Genomic DNA, 21,527 nt, shown 5'->3' on the forward strand with positions numbered 1-21,527 from the left:
GAAACTTTGCTTCTTTGTCATGACTGGAACACATATGCAGCCAGTCTATGTCCGGGTAGTTGAAGTCACCCATTACTACCACATTTCCCAGTTTGGATGCTTCCTCAATTTTATATCTCATCTCAAGGTCTCCCTGAGCGTTTTGATCAGGGGGACAATAGATCGTTCCCAGTATTAAGTCCCTCCTGGGGCATGGTATCACCACCCACAACGATTCTGTGGAGGAGTCTGCCTCTTTTGGGGTTTGAGCTTGCTGGATTCAATGCCTTCTTTCACGTATAGAGCGACTCCGCCACCAATACATCCTGCCCTGTCCTTCCGATATCGTTTATATCCAGGGATAACCGTATCCCACTGGTTTTCTCCATTCCACCAGGTCTCCGTTATGCTCACTAGATCAATGCTCTCCTCTAAGACCAAGCACTCCAGTTCTCCCATCTTGGTTCGCAGGCTCCTAGCATTAGCGTACAGGCACTTGTAAGCAGTGTCTCTCTTCAAGTGTCTTTGGCACTTGTGGTTAGGCCTGTGGTAATTTTGCTCTTCTGAATTTATATCCTGTGCCCCTGCTCTCACAATGCCTACTTCTAGGCCTACCCCTTTTAAAATCTCATCATTTCTTCGGTTTTTATCCCAGGGGGGAGGTTTATTCCGAACCGGACCTTTCTCAGCTCCTGTCGGGTTTCCCTCCTCAGTCAGTTTAAAAGCTGCTCTGCCACCTTTTTAAGTGCCAGCAGTCTGGTTCCATTCTGGTTCAAGTGGAGCCCGTCCCTTTTGTACAGGCCCGGCTTGTCCCAAAATGTTCCCCAGTGCCTAACAAATCCAAACCCTTCCACCCGACACCATCGTCTCATCCACGCATTGAGACTGCGAAGCTGGGCCTGTCTGGCTGGTCCTGCGCGTGGAACCGGTAGCATTTCAGAGAAAGCCACCTTGGAGGTCCTGGCTTTTAGCATCCTACCTAGCAACCTAAATTTTGCTTCCAGGACCTCACGGCTGCATTTCCCCATGTCGTTGGTGCCAACCTGCACCACGACCACTGACTCCTTCCCAGCACTGTCTACCAAACTATCTAAACGACGGGCGATATCCGCAACCTTCGCACCAGGCAGGCAAAACACCTTGCGGTCTACATGCCCATCATACCCCCCACTGTCTATGTTCCTAATGATCGAATCACCCACTACAAGGATCCCTCCACCCCCTGGAGATATATCCTCGGCACGAGAGGATAGCTGCTCATCCCCCAAGGAATGGGTCCCTTCTAAGGGATCATTTCCCTCTTCCTCAGCTGGATGCTCTCCTTCCCCGAGACCATCGTTGTCCATGATAGCAGGAGAGCTATCATCGTTGGAGTGGGACACAGCTATAACGTCCCTGAAGGCCTCCTCCACACACCTCTCTGCCTCTCTCAGCTTTTCCAGGTCCGCCACCTTGGCCTCAAGGAAATGAAGTCATTCCCGGAGAGCCAGGAGCTCATTGCACCGAGAGCACACCCACGACTTCTGTCCAACAGGCAGATAGTCGTACATGCTGCAGGCGGTGCAAAACACTGGAAAGCCCCCACACCCCTGCTGGCTTCTTACCTGCATAGTTTTGTTTAAGGTTTATTACGTCAACGGGTTGGAGACTGCGGTTTAGTTGAGGTCAGGGAACAGATGGGCAGAGTGGGGGGCCCTAGCCTCCTCGCCCTGCTGCCGAACTCGCTCTGCTGCTTAACTCGCCTTGACGCTTTGTCAGCTGGGGCCTTGACGCTTCATCAGCTGGGGCTCCCTCTAGCTCGTGGAGCAGGCTCCCTCGCTAGGGTGCTCTAACTTTATATGTGTGGCTGGTTCCTCCCAGCTACTGCTGCCAGCCAATGATGTGTTACTTGAGGCTGATGGCTATCAGCTGGGGCTTAACTCTTTAGTATTCTCTCAGGCTTCCTTCCTGAGCGAGGGGCGGGGCTGTTTAAGCTTTTAGGGAGGGAGTCTTTCTCAGCCCTACCTGGCAGTGCCAAGGATTGAACCTGGGGCCTTCTGCATGCAGGGAAGATACTCTACCACTGAGCTACAACCATTCTCCCAAAGCGATTGCTCCACAAAGGTAGAGAATATTGTGAACTATTTAAAAATCTGGTGCTAAATCCGAACTCAGCAGAATTCTGGCCCATCCCTAATCCTGAGCCATATCTGATTCTTAAGGCCCTGGTCTGCTATGTGAAGTGGGATGGGATACTTTAGCAATGCATGATCACATACATACATACATTTATTTATATATCCCGCCCTTCCTCCCAGCAGGAGCCCAGGGCAGCACATACACCCAATGCACATTAAAATGCGTGTTTAACTTCACACAAAGCACATTAAAACACATCAAACACCATGTCATGGCTTATATTAACACTTTTTAGCTACATACACATACCACAAAAATCGGGCTGCCTCCAATTGATGAGAACTTCTTTGCGAGCACAAGCCATGGCATAAGCAGAGATAGCAGCACACAAGCAGTCTTTGCCATCAGAACAGGAACAAACATCATAGCGGCAATTCTTGAGGTATGGAGATGGATTGACTTTGTGGTGGCAGAGTTCAAACAATGGTGATAATAGAATTGAGCATGAGCCTTCAGCATACTTGGCTGAAATGAAAATAATTCAAAATGTTATCTTATTACTACTATTGCATCAACTGCTAATGAAAGAAATAGGAACCACCATCACCAATCAAAAACACATTGCCTCAACACACAAAGCTCAGCCAAACCACTGTTTGCCAGACAAATAAGTCTGGGGATGGACAACACATTAAGCCAAACTATGGCTTAGCCCACAGCAGAAGGATCAGAAGAGAAAACATATGTGACTTTCTCCCTGGGAGCCAGTATAGTCACGCTAAGTCTTTGTTTGGCTTACCCAGCATTGCTGGAGGACTTAATACCACAAAAGAACTCCCTGAGCCAGTAATATCTCTATACCAAACCCTTAAGGGACTAAACAAAACCAGACCTTGAGGGATTGAGGACACAGTGGAGCGGCGAACATCCAGTGCATGTTAGGCACTGGTCTCTCAAATTGGTTTCCACGGAGATTAGTCTAGGCATAATATAACAACAACAAATCTTCAGGGTATATTGGAGCCTACCATTTGTTTTGGAAAAATACGTCAAACAAAGGTAAGTGCTGGCACTGTGGTGCCCCTCAAAGCAACGTTGTGTCACATGATGTGATCCCGTCCAAAAGTTGCCACATTCTGGTCAGAGGTAACCAGCCACATAAATATGGTTTTAGACACATCATTGAGATTCAGAGATGTTAACACCTTGCTGACCTATGTACCAACCCTTTGGAACTTGACTAAGGGACAACATGATTGGCTACTGTAAGCATTCATAGTGGCCAAATGCTTGACAATATTGGAAGGAAAGATCCTTCCTGCTAATCATACAATGGATGGAAAACAAGGTCCAGATAGCTGCCTAGGAGAAAGGGACCTTCCATAAGCGAAAAAAGGACGGGAAATTCTTGAATATATGGCCCCGCTACATGGGTTACTTTGCATAAAAGAGCAATGGGCACTGGACAAGTCTGGGCCAATAAGCAACCCCCTTTCCCCCTTCTCTGTTCAAACAGGTGTACAATGAATATTTATTCCTGTACATTTCTTTAATTATTAATATCTATCGTATTTACTTTTTGGTTTTTATATCTTGTTTCATTTTTTCTTTCCGGTTCGGAATAAACCTCCCCCCTGGGATAAAAACCAAAGAAATGATGAAATTTTAAAAGGGGTAGGCCTAGAAGTAGACATTGTGAGAGCAGGGGCACAGGATATAAATTCAGAAGAGCAAAATTACCACAGGCCTAACCACAAGTGCCAAAGACACTTGAAGAGAGACACTGCTTACAAGTGCCTGTAGGCTAATGCTAGGAGCCTGCGAACCAAGATGGGAGAACTGGAGTGCTTGGTCATAGAGGAGAGCATTGATCTAGTGAGCATAACGGAGACCTGGTGGAATGGAGAAAACCAGTGGGATACGGTTATCCCTGGATATAAACGATATCGGAAGGACAGGGCAGGACGTATTGGTGGCGGAGTCGCTCTATACGTGAAAGAAGGCATTGAATCCAGCAAGCTCAAACCCCAAAAGAGGCAGACTCCTCCACAGAATCGTTGTGGGTGGTGATACCATGCCCCAGGAGGGACTTAATACTGGGAACGATCTATTGTCCCCCTGATCAAAACGCTCAGGGAGACCTTGAGATGAGATATAAAATTGAGGAAGCATCCAAACTGGGAAATGTGGTAGTAATGGGTGACTTCAACTACCCGGACATAGACTGGCTGCATATGTGTTCCAGTCATGACAAAGAAGCAAAGTTTCTAGATATTCTAAATGACTATTCCCTAGACCAGTTGGTCATGGAACCGACCAGAGGGATGGCAACCCTGGACTTAATCCTCAGTGGGGACCGGGACCTGGTGCAAGATGTAAGTGTTGTTGAACCGATTGGGAGCAGTGACCACAGTGCTATTAAATTAAACATACATGTAACTGGCCAATTGCCAAGAAAATCCAACACGGTCACATTTGACTTCAAAAGAGGAAACTTCACAAAAATGAGGGGATTGGTAAAAAGAAAGCTGAAAAACAAAGTCCAGAGGGTCACATCACTCGAAAATGCTTGGAAGTTGTTTAAAAACACTATATTAGAAGCTCAACTGGAGTGCATACCGCAGATCAGAAAAGGTACCGCCAGGGCCAAGAAGATGCCAGCATGGTTAACGAGCAAAGTCAAGGAAGCTCTTAGAGGCAAAAAGTCTTCCTTCAAAAAATGGAAGTCTTGTCCAAATGAAGAAAATAAAAAAGAACACAAACTCTGGCAAAAGAAATGCAAGAAGACAATAAGGGATGCTAAAAAAGAATTTGAGGAGCACATTGCTAAGAACATAAAAACCAACAACAAAAAATTCTATAAATACATTCAAAGCAGGAGACCATCTAGGGAGACAATTGGACCCTTGGATGATAAGGGAGTCAAAGGTGTACTAAAGAACGATAAGGAGATTGCAGAGAAGCTAAATGAATTCTTTGCATCTGTCTTCACAGTGGAAGATATAGGGCAGATCCCTGAACCTGAACTAACATTTGCAGGAAGGGATTCTGAGGAAATGAGACAAATAGTGGTAACGAAAGAGGAAGTTCTAAGCTTAATGGACAATATAAAAACTGACAAATCACCGGGCCCGGATGGCATCCACCCGAGAGTTCTCAAAGAACTCAAAGGTGAAATTGCTGATCTGCTAACTAAAATATGTAACTTGTCCCTTGGGTCCTCCTCCGTGCCTGAGGACTGGAAAGTGGCAAATGTAACGCCAATCTTCAAAAAGGGATCCAGAGGGGATCCCGGAAATTACAGGCCAGTTAGCTTAACTTCTGTCCCTGGAAAACTGGTAGAAAGTATTATTAAAGCTAGATTAACTAAGCACATAGAAGAACAAGCCTTGTTGAAGCAGAGCCAGCATGGCTTCTGCAAGGGAAAGTCCTGTCTCAGTAACCTATTAGAATTCTTTGAGAGTGTCAACAAGCATATAGATAGAGGTGATCCAGTGGACATAGTGTACTTAGACTTTCAAAAAGCGTTTGACAAGGTACCTCACCAAAGGCTTCTGAGGAAGCTTAGCAGTCATGGAATAAGAGGAGAGGTCCTCTTGTGGATAAGGAATTGGTTAAGAAGCAGAAAGCAGAGAGTAGGAATAAACGGACAGTTCTCCCAATGGAGGGCTGTAGAAAGTGGAGTCCCTCAAGGATCGGTATTGGAACCTGTACTTTTCAACTTGTTCATTAATGACCTAGAATTAGGAGTGAGCAGTGAAGTGGCCAAGTTTGCTGACGACACTAAATTGTTCAGGGTTGTTAAAACAAAAAGGGATTGCGAAGAGCTCCAAAAAGACCTCTCCAAACTGAGTGAATGGGCGGAAAAATGGCAAATGCAATTCAATATAAACAAGTGTAAAATTATGCATATTGGAGCAAAAAATCTTAATTTCACATATACGCTCATGGGGTCAGAACTGGCGGTGACCGACCAGGAGAGAGACCTCGGGGTTGTAGTGGACAGCACGATGAAAATGTTGACCCAGTGTGCGGCAGCTGTGAAAAAGGCAAATTCCATGCTAGCGATAATTAGGAAAGGTATTGAAAATAAAACAGCCGATATCATAATGCCGTTGTATAAATCTATGGTGCGGCCGCATTTGGAATACTGTGTACAGTTCTGGTCGCCTCATCTCAAAAAGGATATTATAGAGTTGGAAAAGGTTCAGAAGAGGGCAACCAGAATGATCAAGGGGATGGAGCGACTCCCTTACGAGGAAAGGTTGCAGCATTTGGGGCTTTTTAGTTTAGAGAAAAGGCGGGTCAGAGGAGACATGATAGAAGTGTATAAAATTATGCATGGCATGGAGAAAGTGGATAGAGAAAAGTTCTTCTCCCTCTCTCATAATACTAGAACTCGTGGACATTCAAAGAAGCTGAATGTTGGAAGATTCAGGACAGAGAAAAAGAAGTACTTCTTTACTCAGCGCATAGTTCAACTATGGAATTTGCTCCCACAAGATGCAGTAATGGCCACCAGCTTGGATGGCTTTAAAAGAAGATTAGACAAATTCATGGAGGACAGGGCTATCAATGGCTACTAGCCATGATGGCTGTGCTCTGCCACCTTAGTCAGAGGCAGCATGCTTCTGAAAACCAGTCGCCGGAAGCCTCAGGAGGGGAGAGTGTTCTTGCACTCGGGTCCTGCTTGCGGGCTTCCCCCATGCACCTGGTTGGCCACTGTGAGAACAGGATGCTGGACTAGATGGGCCACTGGCCTGATCCAGCAGGCTCTTCTTATGTTCTTATGTTCTTATTCAAAATCTAATTAAATAAATACAAGTAATTGTTTGGCTTAGCAGTTTAGAACTAACTACTTGATAGTGGTTAGTGAGTTAACTTTATTGACGGCTAGGATGGTTCAACAGCTAAAAATGTGGGAAATCCCTGGCTAAACTTTCTATCCATGAACTTGTTTTAAGTAAACTACTCACCCTCCAATACAATCCCCAGTTATGAAGGGAATAATACTGACCTGTCTCATAGTATCACTCAGATAATGTTATGTGAAGTGCCTTAAACATTCAGAAAGTACTATATAAATGCTACGTTATAGTATTACTACTCATTAAAAGTCTGTGACATTTCATAGGTGTTCGGACAGCCTCCAACCTTTTATCTTCCCCAGTACTCTTCTCGCAGAAAGAAGAAATGCTCTGCATCACCTCTTTCCCCTGTTCCAAACCAAGATTTCCATGTTGCCTTTTTCCTCCTCACCCCTAGCGAATGCTGCCCTGGGCTCCTTCTGGGAGGAAGGGCAAGCTAAATATTTAATAAATAGCAATAATAATTATTGAGTATGGCTAATAAAGAGGCAGAATTATATTCCCCACTTTCCCATCCTCAATCTCCAGTGGTTGTCTGCCTTTTCTAAATGTCTTTGACAGATTCTGAGCATGGCAGTGCAGAGTATGACAGAGAGATAAAACGTTAAGAACTGGCAGACTTGTTCTCAGTTTTTTTCACTTCAGAGAACCCTTTCCTCACAGAATTCTCTGCAATGCAAAAGATTATGCTAAAAGAAAAAAAACATGCTGCTTTCCTTTTACATTGCCAACTCTGGCTCAGTTGTGCCAGTACCTAAGGGAGGGTTGAGATTACAGGAATTGGTATCTTGTTTCTGCAAATCTTGACAATCTTCCCTGAGCTTCCAGGAATTTCCAAAGTCTTCCACAAGGATTTCCACCAGGCCGGAAGGTGTAAGAAAATCATCTCCTTGGTTGCCATTGTAGTTACCACATAGACCACAAGTTCGTTCAGTATATTCTGAGGATAACTGAAGAAACATAGGTTAGATTCAGTATTTATGAATGTTATAATTTGTTTATTTCCAGTAAATTGCAAAATTTACTCTGTGCAGTAAATTATGTTGGGAATGACGGCTAGAATCCCTTGGACTTTGTAGGGCTGCCAGAGAGTCATGGGGGCATGGCCAATGAGGTGACGGGGGCATGGCCAGTTGTTCTGGTTTTCTCCCCATCCCCATCCCTTGCAAAGATACTGTGGGCAATTAAGCATTGCAGTTATGCAAATACGTAGCACCTGACTAAACTGAAAAATGTCTGACTTTGGTTCAGAAGGGGTCCCTGCAGTAAGAGACGCTTCTCTGCTGGGAGACAAGTTGTGTGGCTTCCACCTGTTTTCTCCCTGTCCTCCCCTTTGAAAGGAAGCAGTAGATGCTCAGCATTTCCGTTTTATGAATACTTAGCACCTACCTAAGTGCTGTACCTTGGTTCAGAACTTCTCACAATTTCTAATGTGGGTTCAGGCCAAAGAAATTCCATGGGCATCGCTCCCTGATAAGTATGTACAGTATTGCAGCCTGAATAGGTTAGTCTTAAAGACTTAATAGGACTGTTAACAAGGACCCCCTCAAATTTCCAGATTTTGGGGGGAAATTATTCCCCTCCCCCTAATTGTTCACTTCTATATCTTTTTTCCAGAATGTAGAAGAAGGTGGAGGGATATTAAGTGGACTAGGACCTGGCAGATCAGGGTTAAAATCATCACTCAGCCATGAAGTTCAGTGTGACCTTGAGCCAGTCACCGTTTCTCAGCCTAACCTACCTCACAGGGTTGTCATGAGGATAACATGGGGAACAGGAATTCCATGAATGCCACCTTGAGTTTCTTGTAGGAAAAGTGGAGTGGATATATACTCAATACTGATAAAGAATGATTAATAATACAAAGTCTATCTCCAGCCTGCCTGTCTCTGATTTTGAACTAAGGGAGATGTGTGTGTGTGTGGCCAGGTTTGGAATCATGAAAAACAACAACACCCTAAACATCAAAGAAAAAAGAATCTGGGACACAACCATGGTGTTCATGCCTATAAACATTGGACTCTACATGTAGATCCTCAGCAAATCCAATGTGTGCTGCTTCCTGGGACAGGCTTGCCTGGGTGGGGTATGCAGGCAGGGTGCAAGCCAAATGTAATCCATGAATGTTAATGTAATAATACATTTGCTAGCCTTTATAAGTGCTACTGGACTATTCTTTCATTTCCACTGCACCTTTGATTGAAAGTGTACCAAAGGAAACCACGGCCACTTGTATCGAAAGCTGCTGAGAGATCAAACAAGAACAAGGTCAACACTCCCCTTGTCCCTGTCCCGAAGAAAGTCATCCACCAGTGCAACCAAGGCTGATACCATCCCAAAACCAGGCCTGACAGTGTACTGCAGTTAATAAGAATGGAAGGTAAATAAGCCCTAAACATTCCTGCAATACAAACAATTGCACTTCTAGAAAAGAATGGCCTGTGTTTTACTCTGCAAGTGAGCAGAAAGAAGATCCAGAATTTCTAGCATGCCACAATCACATTTACTTAGGGGAAAAAATCGATTTAACTATGGATAAAAGGGGAGGGTCATACCCTCATCACAAGAGCTCCATGTCCATCCCAGTCAATCTGCATATTCTCCTTATAGCTGAGGCGAACTGAAGACATGACAGTGTGGTGAATACGTAAAGCACCTGGAAAAGCCAATAGTCTAATTACATGTACATAGGGATGGATAACAAGACAATGTAGAGATAATATGGGGAATCTAGACAGACCTAAGTTGTCTACTGGAGCTAAATACATGTTGTGATTCAATAGCCAAACTTCACACTTCAAGTAGCTCTGCTATCTTTGTATAGGGTACTGAAGAGCTCCCTCCACAAGCAGGGATGGCTAGAAGTACTAGTTTTCTGCTTACCATTCCTATTTATGCCTGGCCCCAATCTCCCAGGGCCTCTCTCTTGTAGAGTTTCAATAGCAACATGATATCTCTTGGCCACATCTCTTTAGATATGCATATTGACTACTCAATAAACCCATTAACTCACAGGCTGACTTGGCTAAACTATTAGCTTATGCAAAGGAAACTGGTTTGCCCAGTGTAGCAGGTCTCTCCACTGCAGACTGTATCTCTTATAGGCACACAGTTATAAGCTACAAGGGATCTCACAGATATCACAGATCCAAACCCACCCCCACAATCCTATAACACTATGACCCAGGTAAGGAGGAAAGTCTATTAAGATTCACTCTCAGCTGATCAGTTCCTTGTTAGAGGGCAGGAAGTGCCAATTGGCTTGGTTTCTTGCTTCTTCTGTTTTTATCTCCCATAACTAATGTTCCCTACTCATCCTCCTTCAACCTGCTAAGAAAATTTACCACTAGAGCAAACAGTGGAAGAAATCTTGACCCTGATATTTATTTATTTTTATTTTATTTTTTTATTTAATTCAATTTTTATACCGCACATAGCAAGGCTCTCTGGGCGGTGTACATTGGATAAAAAATATATATTTACATTCAATTTAAAAACCACCTGATCATCAAATCAACAATTTAAACATACAACAAAAGTAAGATTAACATAATAAACCCATATTAAATACAAATCAAAAGTAATTAGAGAAAAAAAGATGAAACATATAACTATCTTTACAAACATTAAATACAAATACTAAAATGCTAAAAATATTAAGATGCCTGGGCAAAGAGGAAGGTTTTCACCTGGCGCCAAAAAGATAGTAAAGTAGGCGCCAGGCGTACCTCGTCAGGAAGGGTGTTCCATAGTTCGGGGGCTGCTACCGAGAAGGCCCTCTTTCTTGTAGTCACCTTCTGGGCGTCTTTCTGAGTAGGCACCCGGAGGAGGGCCTTCGATGTTGAGCACAGTGTACGGGTAGGTTCATATCGGGAGAGACGTTCCATCAGGTATTGTGGGCCCGTGCCGTGTAAGGCTTTATAGGTTAAAACCAGCACCTTGAATCGGGCCCAGAAACATATAGGCAGCCAGTGCAAGCGGGCCAGAATCGGTGTCACATGTTCCGACCGCTTGGTCCCGGTTATTAATCTGGCCGCTGCATTCTGCACAAGCTGTAGTTTCTGAACCGTCTTCAAGGGCAGCCCCAGGTATAGTGCATTGCAGTAGTCCAATCGAGAGGTTACCAGAGCATGGACAACTGAAGCAAGATGTTCCCTGTCCAGATACGGACGTAGCTGGGCTACCAGCCTAAGTTGGTAAAAAGCACTCCATGCCACCGAGGCCACCTGCGCCTCAAGTGACAAGGACGGGTCCAGAAGGACTCCCAAGCTGCGCACCTGCTCCTTCAGGGGGAGTGTAACCTCATCCAGAACAGGTCGAACATCCATCTGGTCAGGGGATCCATTTACTAACAGCATCTCAGTCTTGTCTGGATTGAGCTTCAATTTGTTCGCTCTCATCCAGTCCATTATTGCGGCCAAGCATTGGTTTAGGACCTTGACAGCCTCACCTGAAGAAGATGAAAAGGAGAAGTAGAGCTGCGTATCATCAGCGTACTGATGAGAACGCACTCCAAAACTCCTAATGACAGCACCCAGCGGCTTCATATAGATGTTAAAGAGCATGGGGGACAGAACTGATCCCTTCGGGACTCCATATTGGAGCACCCAGGGTGTCGAGTAGTGCTCCCCAAGCACTACTTTCTGGAGGCGACCTGCCAGATAGGAGCGGAACCACTGCCAAGCAGTACCTCCAACTCCCAAATCCGCAAGCCTCCCCAGAAGGATACCAGGGAGCAGAGGGATTGTAAAGGGAATGCCAGCACTTTGAGCATCTCCACTCACCCTTGCCTGTCGAGATAGCTTGTGGAAGGAGCCCTTACGTGTTCTATACAAGCAAAACTGAACTACTTGCAATGTGACACAACGTAATGGGTAGCTCACCTCGAAGCCACAGGTCACTTTCAGACAACCTGTGTACTGAGCATTCATTCTTATTTGTTTGCAGAGAGGTTAAATGTTGTTGAGTCAATAAATGTTATCCCATACTGTTTGGTGCATTTCCCCTTACTTTCCTCATCGCAAAATATCCGGTTTTGGGAGGAAGATAGTTTCTCACACAACAGCTTCAAATCAACTCATGTCAGCATACATAGTCTCCAAGAAACATCCCCTTGGTTTCTATGTTTAGTTCAGAAGGGCAATCCATGCTCTCTGGGCTACTTCTCGCCCACTGCCTAATCGTATGTGGCCCACAACGTACCCTCCCACAAATCAACCAAGCAGCAGCAAGAAGGGCTGGGTTCAAAAATGACCTTTTTTTCTGCAGTCCCACCTTTTACCCCACCCTCAGTGTTCCCCTGTCAGTTGCATGTTACCCAGCAGGTAAAAGAGGGCTGGGAGAGAAAAAGGATGACAGATCAGAAACACTGGCTATATCCAAACACCAATCTGGGAGTGCCATGGCTTAACGGAACAGTGGGGCTGGGGCCGCTTTCATAGTCCTGCTACTCACGCCAGCCAGGGAAATCACTGCACCAGCCTGGAGCCCAAATTACACTTGGATGCTGTGAGCAGCAAGGCCAGCTTGAGATCCAGTAGGGCCTGGCCAGAACAGCCCCTTCCTGGGGCCCCCCAGCAATTTTCTGCCCCTGCCTTGTGCCCTGGGTTGCATGAGCAGCTGAGCTGCAGATGAAGCTTTGGCTGTGCCAGTCCATTAAGCCGTGCTACTCTCCAGCCAGACTTTGGATTGCAGTGTCAATAAATGATTTCAGTTCCACAAACATCCATTAACTGCATCTGTTACAGTTTTTCATAACAGGATGTAAACAGTAAATCTCTAATGTTTTGCCCATCTTTAATTTCCGCTTTTGAAATGGAAGTTGGTGGGACAATATGAAATGTTCTTATATTGACTGGAAGATGAAGTCACGTTCTCTGACACCAGTTCAGAGACTATGCATATGGCTTGTGTTTCTGACCAGCCAACATCCAGTCCTGGAGCCCTGAAATGACTTCAGCAAAAAGAATTAGGCTACTTCTTCCCATGAAAATTAAGTCTTGGGACATAATGTGACAACAGTGGGAGGGGCCAGAAGTGGATGGAACCTGAGGTGCTTCACATTCTTTCTCTCCTGGGAAAGACCCCTTTTCCCTGCTGGGTCACCCTTCCTCAGGTGGTTAACTCTTCCCTTCCCTGCAGTCGTACTGATGCTGGACCCCATGCTGCTATTCAACTTTTTTCTAAGCTTCCATCAGAATTGTGGGGGGGTAGACCTCCCCTTGTGCTGCTCAGTGACTGGTCAACAGCTGAGGGTGAGAAAATGTTAAACTTTATCTGGAGGCCCACCGTTCTTCCCACTGTCTGGCTGATCAGTGGAAGGGTATGCTGTGGTCCATGGAAGACTAGGCAAACAGTCAGAAGTAGCCTGGGGGGACTGCAGATTGCACACTTCTGAACTAGAGACGGAAACCAAGGGCATCCTTTTTCAAGATCATGCACACTGACTGAAAATATGCATACTGCCCCAGAAAAGGACAAAAAGCAGTTGTGATTTGCACATTGCCCAAGTTGGTTATGTATATTGACTGGGAAATGTGCACAATCTTCATAGACTGATTATGTGCACATTCTCCATGAGGCCTGATGAATCTGCACAATGGCCAGTTGTTATGCACATTAACCATTCAACTTACATTACTCCTAACAAATCAGAGAATCATAAAATAGTAGAGATGGAAGGGGCCTATAAGCCCTTCAAGTTCAACCCCCTGCTCAATGCAGGAATCCAAATCAAAGCATTCCCAACAGATGGCTGTCCAGCTGCCTCTTGAATGCCTCCAGTGTCAGAGAGTTCACTACCTAATTGGTTCCATTGTCGTACAGCTCTAATAATTAGGATGTTTTTCCTGATGCCCAGTTGAAATCTGGCTTCCTGCAACTTGAGCCCATTATTCCATGTCCTGCACTCTGGGACGATCGAGAAGAGATCCCGCCCCTCCTCTATGTGACAACCTTTCATGTACTTGAAGAGTGCTATCATATCTCCCCTCAGTCTTCTCCTCTCCAGGCTAAACATGCCCAGTTCTTTCAGTCTCTCCTCACAGGGCTTTGTTTCCAGTCCCCTGATCATCCTTGTTGCCCTCCTCTGAACCTGTTCCAGTTTGTCTGCATCCATCTTGAAGTGCTGAGACCAGAACTGGACGCAGTATTCAAGATGAGACCTAACCAGTGCTGAATAGAGGGGAACTAATACTTCACACAATTTGGAAACTATATTTCTGTTAATGCAGCCTAATATAGCATTTGCCTTTTTTGCAGCCACATCAAACTGTTGGCTCATATTCAGCTTGTGATCAACGACAATTCCAAGATCTTTCTCACATGTCGTATTGCTGAGCCAAGTATCCCCCATCTTATAACTGTGCATTTGGTTTCTTTTTCCTAAGTGTAGAACTTTGCATTTATCCCTGTTGAATTTCATTCTGTTGTTTTCAGCCCAATGCTCCAGCCTATCAAGGTCTCTTTGAATTTTGTTTCTGTCTTCCACGGTATTGGCTGTGCCTCCCAATTTTGTATCATCTGCAAATTTGATAAGCATGCTCCGTACCTCCTCATCCAAGTCATTAATAAAAATGTTGAAGAGCACTGGGCCCAAGACCGAGCCCATGGTCCCAGAATCCAAATCCTTGTAGTACCCCACTCGTTACTTCCACCCAGTTTGAGAAGGAACCATTGATAAGTACTCTTTGAGTACGATTCTGGAGCCAACTTTGGATCCACCTGATAGTTGTTCCATCCAGCCCACATTTAGCTAGCTTCCTAATCAGAATATCATGGGGCACTTTGTCAAAAGCTTTGCTGAAGTCGAGATATATTATGTCCACAGCATTCCCACAGTCTACAAGGGAGGTTACCCGATCAAAAAATGAGATAAGATTAGTTTGGCAGGATTTGTTCTTCATAAATCCATGTTGGCTCCTAGTAATCACTGCATTGTTTTCAAGGTGCTTACAGAATGACTGCTTTATAATCCACTCCGGAATTTTTCCAGGGATTGATGTTAGGCTGACTGGTCTGTAGTTCCCCGGTTCCTCCTTTTTGCCCTTTCTGAAGATAGGGACAACATTAACTCTCCTCTAGTCGTCTGGCACTTCACCAGTCCTCCATGATTTCGCAAAGATAATAGACAGCAGTTCTGACAGTTCTTCAGCCAGTTCCTTCAATACTCTAGGATGCACTTTATCGGGCCCTGCTGATTTGAACTTGTTCAGAGTGAGTAGGTATTCCTTGAACGTTTGTCTATCAATCTCAAGCTCCAATCCTGCCCCTTCTACTTCATGTTTCCCAGGACAGTCACAGACCCTTTTTTGGGAGGAGACTGAGCCACAGTAGGAATTCAGCACTTCTGCCTTTTCTTTGTCATCTGTTATTATTTTGCCATCCTCATTGAGTAGCTGTGCCACCATTTCTTTTCTCTGTCTTTTACTATGGATGTACCTGAAGAAAGCTTTTTTGTTGCTTTTAGCATCCCTCGCTAGCCTCAGCTCATTCTCAGCTTTAGCCTTCCTGATGCCATCCTGGCAATTCCGTGATACCTGCCTGTACTCTTCCTTTGTGGCCTGGCCTTCGTTCCACTTCCTGTATGTGGCCTTTTTTGTTTTCAGATCATCTCTATGCTTTTTGTGAAGCCACATTGGCTTCTTCTGCTGTTTTCCCCCTTTTTTCCTTGTTGGAATTGCTTGCCATTGCGCTTTTAGAATTTCCTTTTGTAGAAACTCCCACCCATCCTGGCCTCCTTTTCTCATTAGGATCACTTGCAGGGAACCGTACTTACAATTGTTCTGAATTTATTAAAATCAGCTTTCCTGAAGTCCAGGGTGCGCGTATGGCTATTCTCAGCTTTTGCTTCTGTTAAAATCAAGAATTCAAGTATGGTGTGGTCACTTTCCCCCATAGTTCCCATAACTGCACTTCATCCACCAAATCATCTCTGTTAGTTAGAATCAAGTCCAGGATAGCTGATCCTCTGGTTGCTTCCTCCACTTTCTGTAGGAGAAAGTTATCTCAGCACAAGTCAGAAATTTCTTGTTTGGCAGAATTTGTCTCCCAACAGATATCGGGATAATTGAAGTCCCCCATTACTACTACATCATGCCTCCTCGAAACACTGGTAATTTGCTTTTCAAAAGTTACATTCTCATCTTCTCCTTGATTGGGTGGTCGGTAGTAGACTCCAAGCACCACATTCCTTTTATTATTTGCCCCATTAATTTTAATCCAGATACTCTAGGTGGAGCTAAGAAGCTCATCTTCCTGTACTCCTGTGCAGAGATATATATTTGTAACATATAGCGCGACTCCACCTCCCTTTTTATTCCTTCTGGGTTTTTTTACAAATTATATCCTTCAATTACTGTATTCCAGTCATGGGAGTCACTCCACTAAAGTTCAGTTATACCTATCAAGTCGTAATTACCCTCCTGTATTAAGAGTTCAAGTTCGTCCGGCTTGTTTCCCATGCTCTGCGCATTAGTATACAGACATCGAAGACCATGTGATTTATGGCTTGGCTTCCTTACTACATTTTTCTGAAGACTGTCACTGGGCCCTATTAGAGCCGATCTCTCTGTTCCTGTTACTGTGCACAAGCCTTCACCAGTTGTTACCACCAAGTTTACATCTCCCTCCCCCATACGATTCAGTTTAAAGCCCTCCTGATGAACTTCTCCATTCTGTGGCCAAACACATTCTTCCCAGTCCTTGTGAGATGCAACCCCTCACTTGCCAGCAGTCCATGTTCCAGGAAGCATAGCCCGTGGTCCCAGAATCCAAATCTCTCATGTCGGCACCACCTTCGTAGCCATTCATTCACACGGAGTGTTTTTCTTTCCCTTTCTACTCCTCTTCGAAGTACTGGAAGGATGGATGAAAAAACTATCTGGGCCCCAAAGTCCTTGAGTTTCCTTCCCAGAGCTTCAAAGTCTGATGTGATTTCTTCATGGCTCTGTTTGGCAGTATCATTTGTTCCCACATGGATGAGGAGAAAGGGATACCTGTTGGTGGGCTTGATGAGTGATGGCAACCCTTCCATCACATCTCTAATCCGTCCTCCTGGTAGACAGCATACCTGACGAGCCCACGGATCTTCTCTGCATACTTGGGTTTCGATCCCATGCAGTAGCGAGTCTCCCACCACTACTACTCTTCTCTTCTTGTTGTGGGGCGTGGTTTCATTGTCCCTGCTTCATTGAGCTTCAGCCTCTTGCTTGTTGTCGCATGGGGTCTCCTGTAATTCTTCCACCACAGGCTGTCCTCCAGTCTCATCTTCGAGTGGTTGAAAGCGGTTCCATAGTTCCACTGGTGAAGTGTGTCTTCTAGCTCTCCATTACATGATGGGGGGGTTAAGGTCATAATGCTTAGTGGTACTAGTAGCTTTAGAAATACATAAGCAAATACATTTTAAAATAAAGAATAATTTTCGGAGCTTCTCAGAGTCAGTCTCATACAAAACTGAGTCATCTTGTACAAACTGAAGACATTTTGAAGTACACACATTTTCTTTAGTCTCGTCTCTCATTTTTTTTGATCCAGCTACCTGTGAATCTTTAGAGATGTCAGGGATTGAACCTGGGACATTCTGTAAGTAAAACATGGACTTTGCCACTGAGCTGTGGGCCCTCCCCCTTGGTAATGCAGGAGAATATAGATTCAAGCCCAGTCTGAGGTACTATTAGTAAATGACACCCCGCTCACTGCGCAGCTGACAAGGGGGGCAAGGTTGCAGGGAGGGGTGAAGATGCTGCCTCCATCTTTAAAGGGGGCAGCGTCGCATGTCACGCTTGTCACGTAAGCGCGACGCGCAGCATGACGGGCGGAGCCTGCAGGACTAGAGAGCAGGTAGGGACATGCAGGACTTCTGGGCCTTCAAAGGCTATGCACCAGAGTGACCTATTTCGGTAAGTCACCTGCTTGAATTCCTGGTGGACGGCAGGAAACAGGGCCTGTCAGTCCGAACGCTGCAAGGTAAGCTGGTGGGGCTTTCCTTTTTAGCAAAGGCAGGCGGTTTTCTGGATCATACCGGGGACTTTAGGGTCCGCCGCATGTTGGCTGGGTGGGCTAAAGAACACCCTGCCATACCCGATTCTCGTCGACCTTTCTCACTGGATATTATACTAGGGATGGTTCATCAGTGGGAAATTGTCTGTTCTTCTAGTTATGAAGCCGTGCTATTCCATGCAGTGGCCTTTACGCTATTTTTGGGGGCTTTCAGGATAGGTGAGGTGGTGGCTGGCTCTAAGCAAGACCTGTCTCGACGTGCCCTCCAGTTTTCGGATGTATCCATAGAAGGAGGCTGCGCTTGCATAACTTTGAGACAGTCTAAAACGGACCAAAAATGTAAGGGGAGACAGGTGCACGTCGCCCCATCATCAGAGCCTCACCTCTACCCAGTGCAGGCTCTAAATAATTTCCTACGAGCCAGGGGATCAGCTGAAGGATATTTATTTACCCATGTAAATTTGGATCCTCTTTCTATTTACCAGTTTTGGGCATTAACAAAATTAGCATTGCATAGGATGGGGTACGACGCCTCACAATTCGGAACACATTCATTTAGAATTGGAGCTGCTTCTACAGCAGCAGGTTTTGGTTTCCCCCAGGCAACAGTGCAGACTGTTGGACGTTGGTCCTCTGATGCGTATAAGGCTACATTCGCCCCTTCTAGAGGGCAGGGAATGCGGAAGCCTAACCATTTTTATTTGTTTTGACAGGTTGCTGGACGGGGATGGAGCGGACGCAGATCCTTATATGCGGCCACAGCATGGTCTTCTGGGCAGCCTGGAGGGCAGCGAAGTTGAGCATGGGCTCGCAGTTGGGCCTCAGTAGATGGGCTGCAGTACAGTGGCTTGGCCGGCGAGGAATGCGTTGGGGCTTCTACCCTCTCTGTTCTGGCAAGGTTTGGTGCGGACAATTCCGCAAGTGCTGGTCATCCACCTTGGTGGTAATGACCTTGGCTTGATGAAGGGCAAGGCCCTCAGCATGCAGGCATGTAAGGAAATGCAAGCGATAAGGCAGTGTTGGCCTTGGGTACGTCTGATGTGGTCAGACCTGCTTCCACGCATGGTATGGCGTGATGTTTGGGACCCGGCTGGGAATGATAGATCAAGGAAGAAGGTCAACCGGCAGATTCGGTTGGCTCTTCTCGGGCAAGGGGGGTTAGTCATTCCGCATCCCCAAATTCAGCAACAGAAGGGTGAACTGTACAGGGCCGATGGCGTTCACCTGTCAGACGCAGGTAACGACTTATTTTTGGGAGACCTGCAGAGATGTCTGCGAGAAGTGCTTCTCGACAGTGGGGTAAAGGGGGACTAAATAGAGATTTTCCCCCCTTTTGTGGCAGGAAGTTGCGGGAAGGGAAATAGGTAAGGACAGCTAGGTGGCCCCCTTAGGCACCTTTGGAGGTGATTTGCAGTTCCAGAGGCCTGTCTCTCAGGGCTTTATGGCTCTAGGGCAGGATATGGGCTACTTCTGGGGCCAACTTATCCTCATCTACCCAGGGGTTATACAGCCCCGGGTGGGGATGACATGGGAAGGCCCCCCTACTCACCTGCAAGGTGTGGCCAGGGTAAAGGGTAAGCAGATGGGCTTGCCCTTGCTCCAGCAGGGGCTGTCACCCGAGAGCTGTGTGGCAAGCTACTTGCTTATAGACAGTTCCCGCACCTAGGTTTCCCTCTGCAGGTCACTTTAAATTGGGTTTTTGTTTACTGTAATTTAAATAAAGTGACCCTTGTTCAACCCAAGCTGATGTCTCTGTGTTTTATTTCACCCCTCAACTGCAACATAACACCCAACACACCTTGCATAAAAGGAATTTTTATGTCCTGCCCATTCAAAGAGATGCCACCACCGTGTTTCAGTTTAATGATGCTGTTCTCTTCCTGGAGTTGGACAGAGACTGAACGCGTACACACTGCATCAGGGTCATCAGCACACTAAAAGGAAATCAAAATATCAAATTAGCATTGCTCTTTCAATTTAACGATGGTTTCAGTTCATCAGCTGCTGAGACATCACATACGTAATATCTGAACCAATGTTAAAAACTGCTATTGGTACACAAGCAGTGTTGTTATGACTAACTCTTGTTCTGTGAGTCCATGTTTAGGAAGTTTTACTTAGTTCATTAAATCTGTCAGTTGGTTCCCACAACTAGCAGGAAGTCCCAAAGCAATTTACAAAACAGAAAATAAAATACAAAAAAATCAATTTAATCAATAATGATTAAAACAATGCAATACAAGTATAGTGTATGTTAATTCCCCCTCAAATGTCTTAAAAGCATAAGAGATCTAAGAAGCAAATAGCCAAAGAGCAGCTCAATGGTCAGTGGCAAGAAAAATAAATGCCATTTTGCATGCGAGAGAGTGGGCAAATCTACACAACAGATTTAAACTGATTTAACAGCCAATACCTCTCCCAAGGAAACTTTTAAACTCTGATTTAAAAGATTAGTTATCGGCACTATTACCAAACTACAGTTCTCAGAACTTGATGACAGGGTTGGGGTGAAGAACTAGTATACTAGTATAGAACTGATATACATTTGTTGCGTTGGTATGCCCCGAGTTTCTAAAAGAAGAGACACACAGATGCCTCTCATAGTGTTGGCATTTCTCCAAAAGTAAAACACACAGCTCATTTTGAAATGTGATTATGGTCTTACAGTGAGTCATCCATACGCTCTGTGGGACACATTGATATTCAGTAAGTGAGATACTGCCATTATAGATATAGTCTGAATGTAAGGCTCATTTTTTGTGTGTGCTGACTATTCACTACAAACATTTTTATAGATAATAGAGTGGTTTTCATCTTGTTTCATGTGTTTTTAAAGTTTAATTTCTTATGTGTTTTTAAGAATGTATTCAAATTAGTTGTGTACACTAAAATTAATTAAATAAATGTTAGATGATTCATTGTCAGCATTTCTACCAATTACTCAATTAAATTTAAATAAATGTACATGTTATCAAAACCTCAATATGGGCATATTTTGAGGAAAAAAGAACATGAAGCAGCCCTATGTCAAATTCTGCAGCTCCCCCTCTATTACATCTAGTTCAACTTAACCTGTGTCCCAACTTCTTAATGGTATGTATATCCCTGTCTTTGTTCCACTTCATTGGCTGCCATGGGGAAGGGGTGAAAAAACACACAGCATTATATAGGATATAATTAAACTGAACTTAATGTTATGGAGGATGTTATTAACAGTTCTACTCCAAGCCAGTTGCAGAAATTATCATTACATTTTAAGTATTTTCTGTTCATGTGGACTAGTAATGTTTCTTTTTTGAAAAATCTGAAATTTTCAATTTCCTTGTTACACCACTGAAAAATGATTAAAAGATTTATTACCCTCTCAAACCATACAAAAAAGGCATATTCTATAGCATTACTTCAGAGAGCAGGACAACACATTCCAAAAATCATGAGACTCCACTGAAAACAACAGACCTATCCTGTGTCCGGATGTCATTATGATGTACATCTCCCCACCTCCACTCCACAGTACTGGTTGCCACTGAGAGGTGTGAAAAAATGCATCTCATAATGAGAGGA

General features: G+C 44.8%; 1 protein-coding gene across 3 annotated transcripts in view; it reads right to left on the reverse strand.

Moving 5' to 3' along the window:
* VWF (von Willebrand factor) overlaps positions 1-21,527 on the reverse strand; it is a 313,429-nt gene that overhangs the window by 213,738 nt on the left and 78,164 nt on the right. For all 3 annotated transcript variants that reach the window (XM_061582613.1, XM_061582612.1, XM_061582614.1), the window contains 4 exons: positions 19,762-19,897; positions 9,521-9,621; positions 7,720-7,915; positions 2,407-2,622 (listed from right to left, as the gene is read on the reverse strand). In XM_061582613.1, the coding sequence (XP_061438597.1) occupies positions 2,407-2,622; positions 7,720-7,915; positions 9,521-9,621; positions 19,762-19,897 (649 nt within the window). The remainder of the gene's footprint in view (positions 1-2,406; positions 2,623-7,719; positions 7,916-9,520; positions 9,622-19,761; positions 19,898-21,527) is intronic.

This window comes from Rhineura floridana, chromosome 8 (genome assembly GCF_030035675.1).
Source record: "Rhineura floridana isolate rRhiFlo1 chromosome 8, rRhiFlo1.hap2, whole genome shotgun sequence".
Lineage (NCBI taxonomy): Eukaryota > Metazoa > Chordata > Lepidosauria > Squamata > Rhineuridae > Rhineura > Rhineura floridana.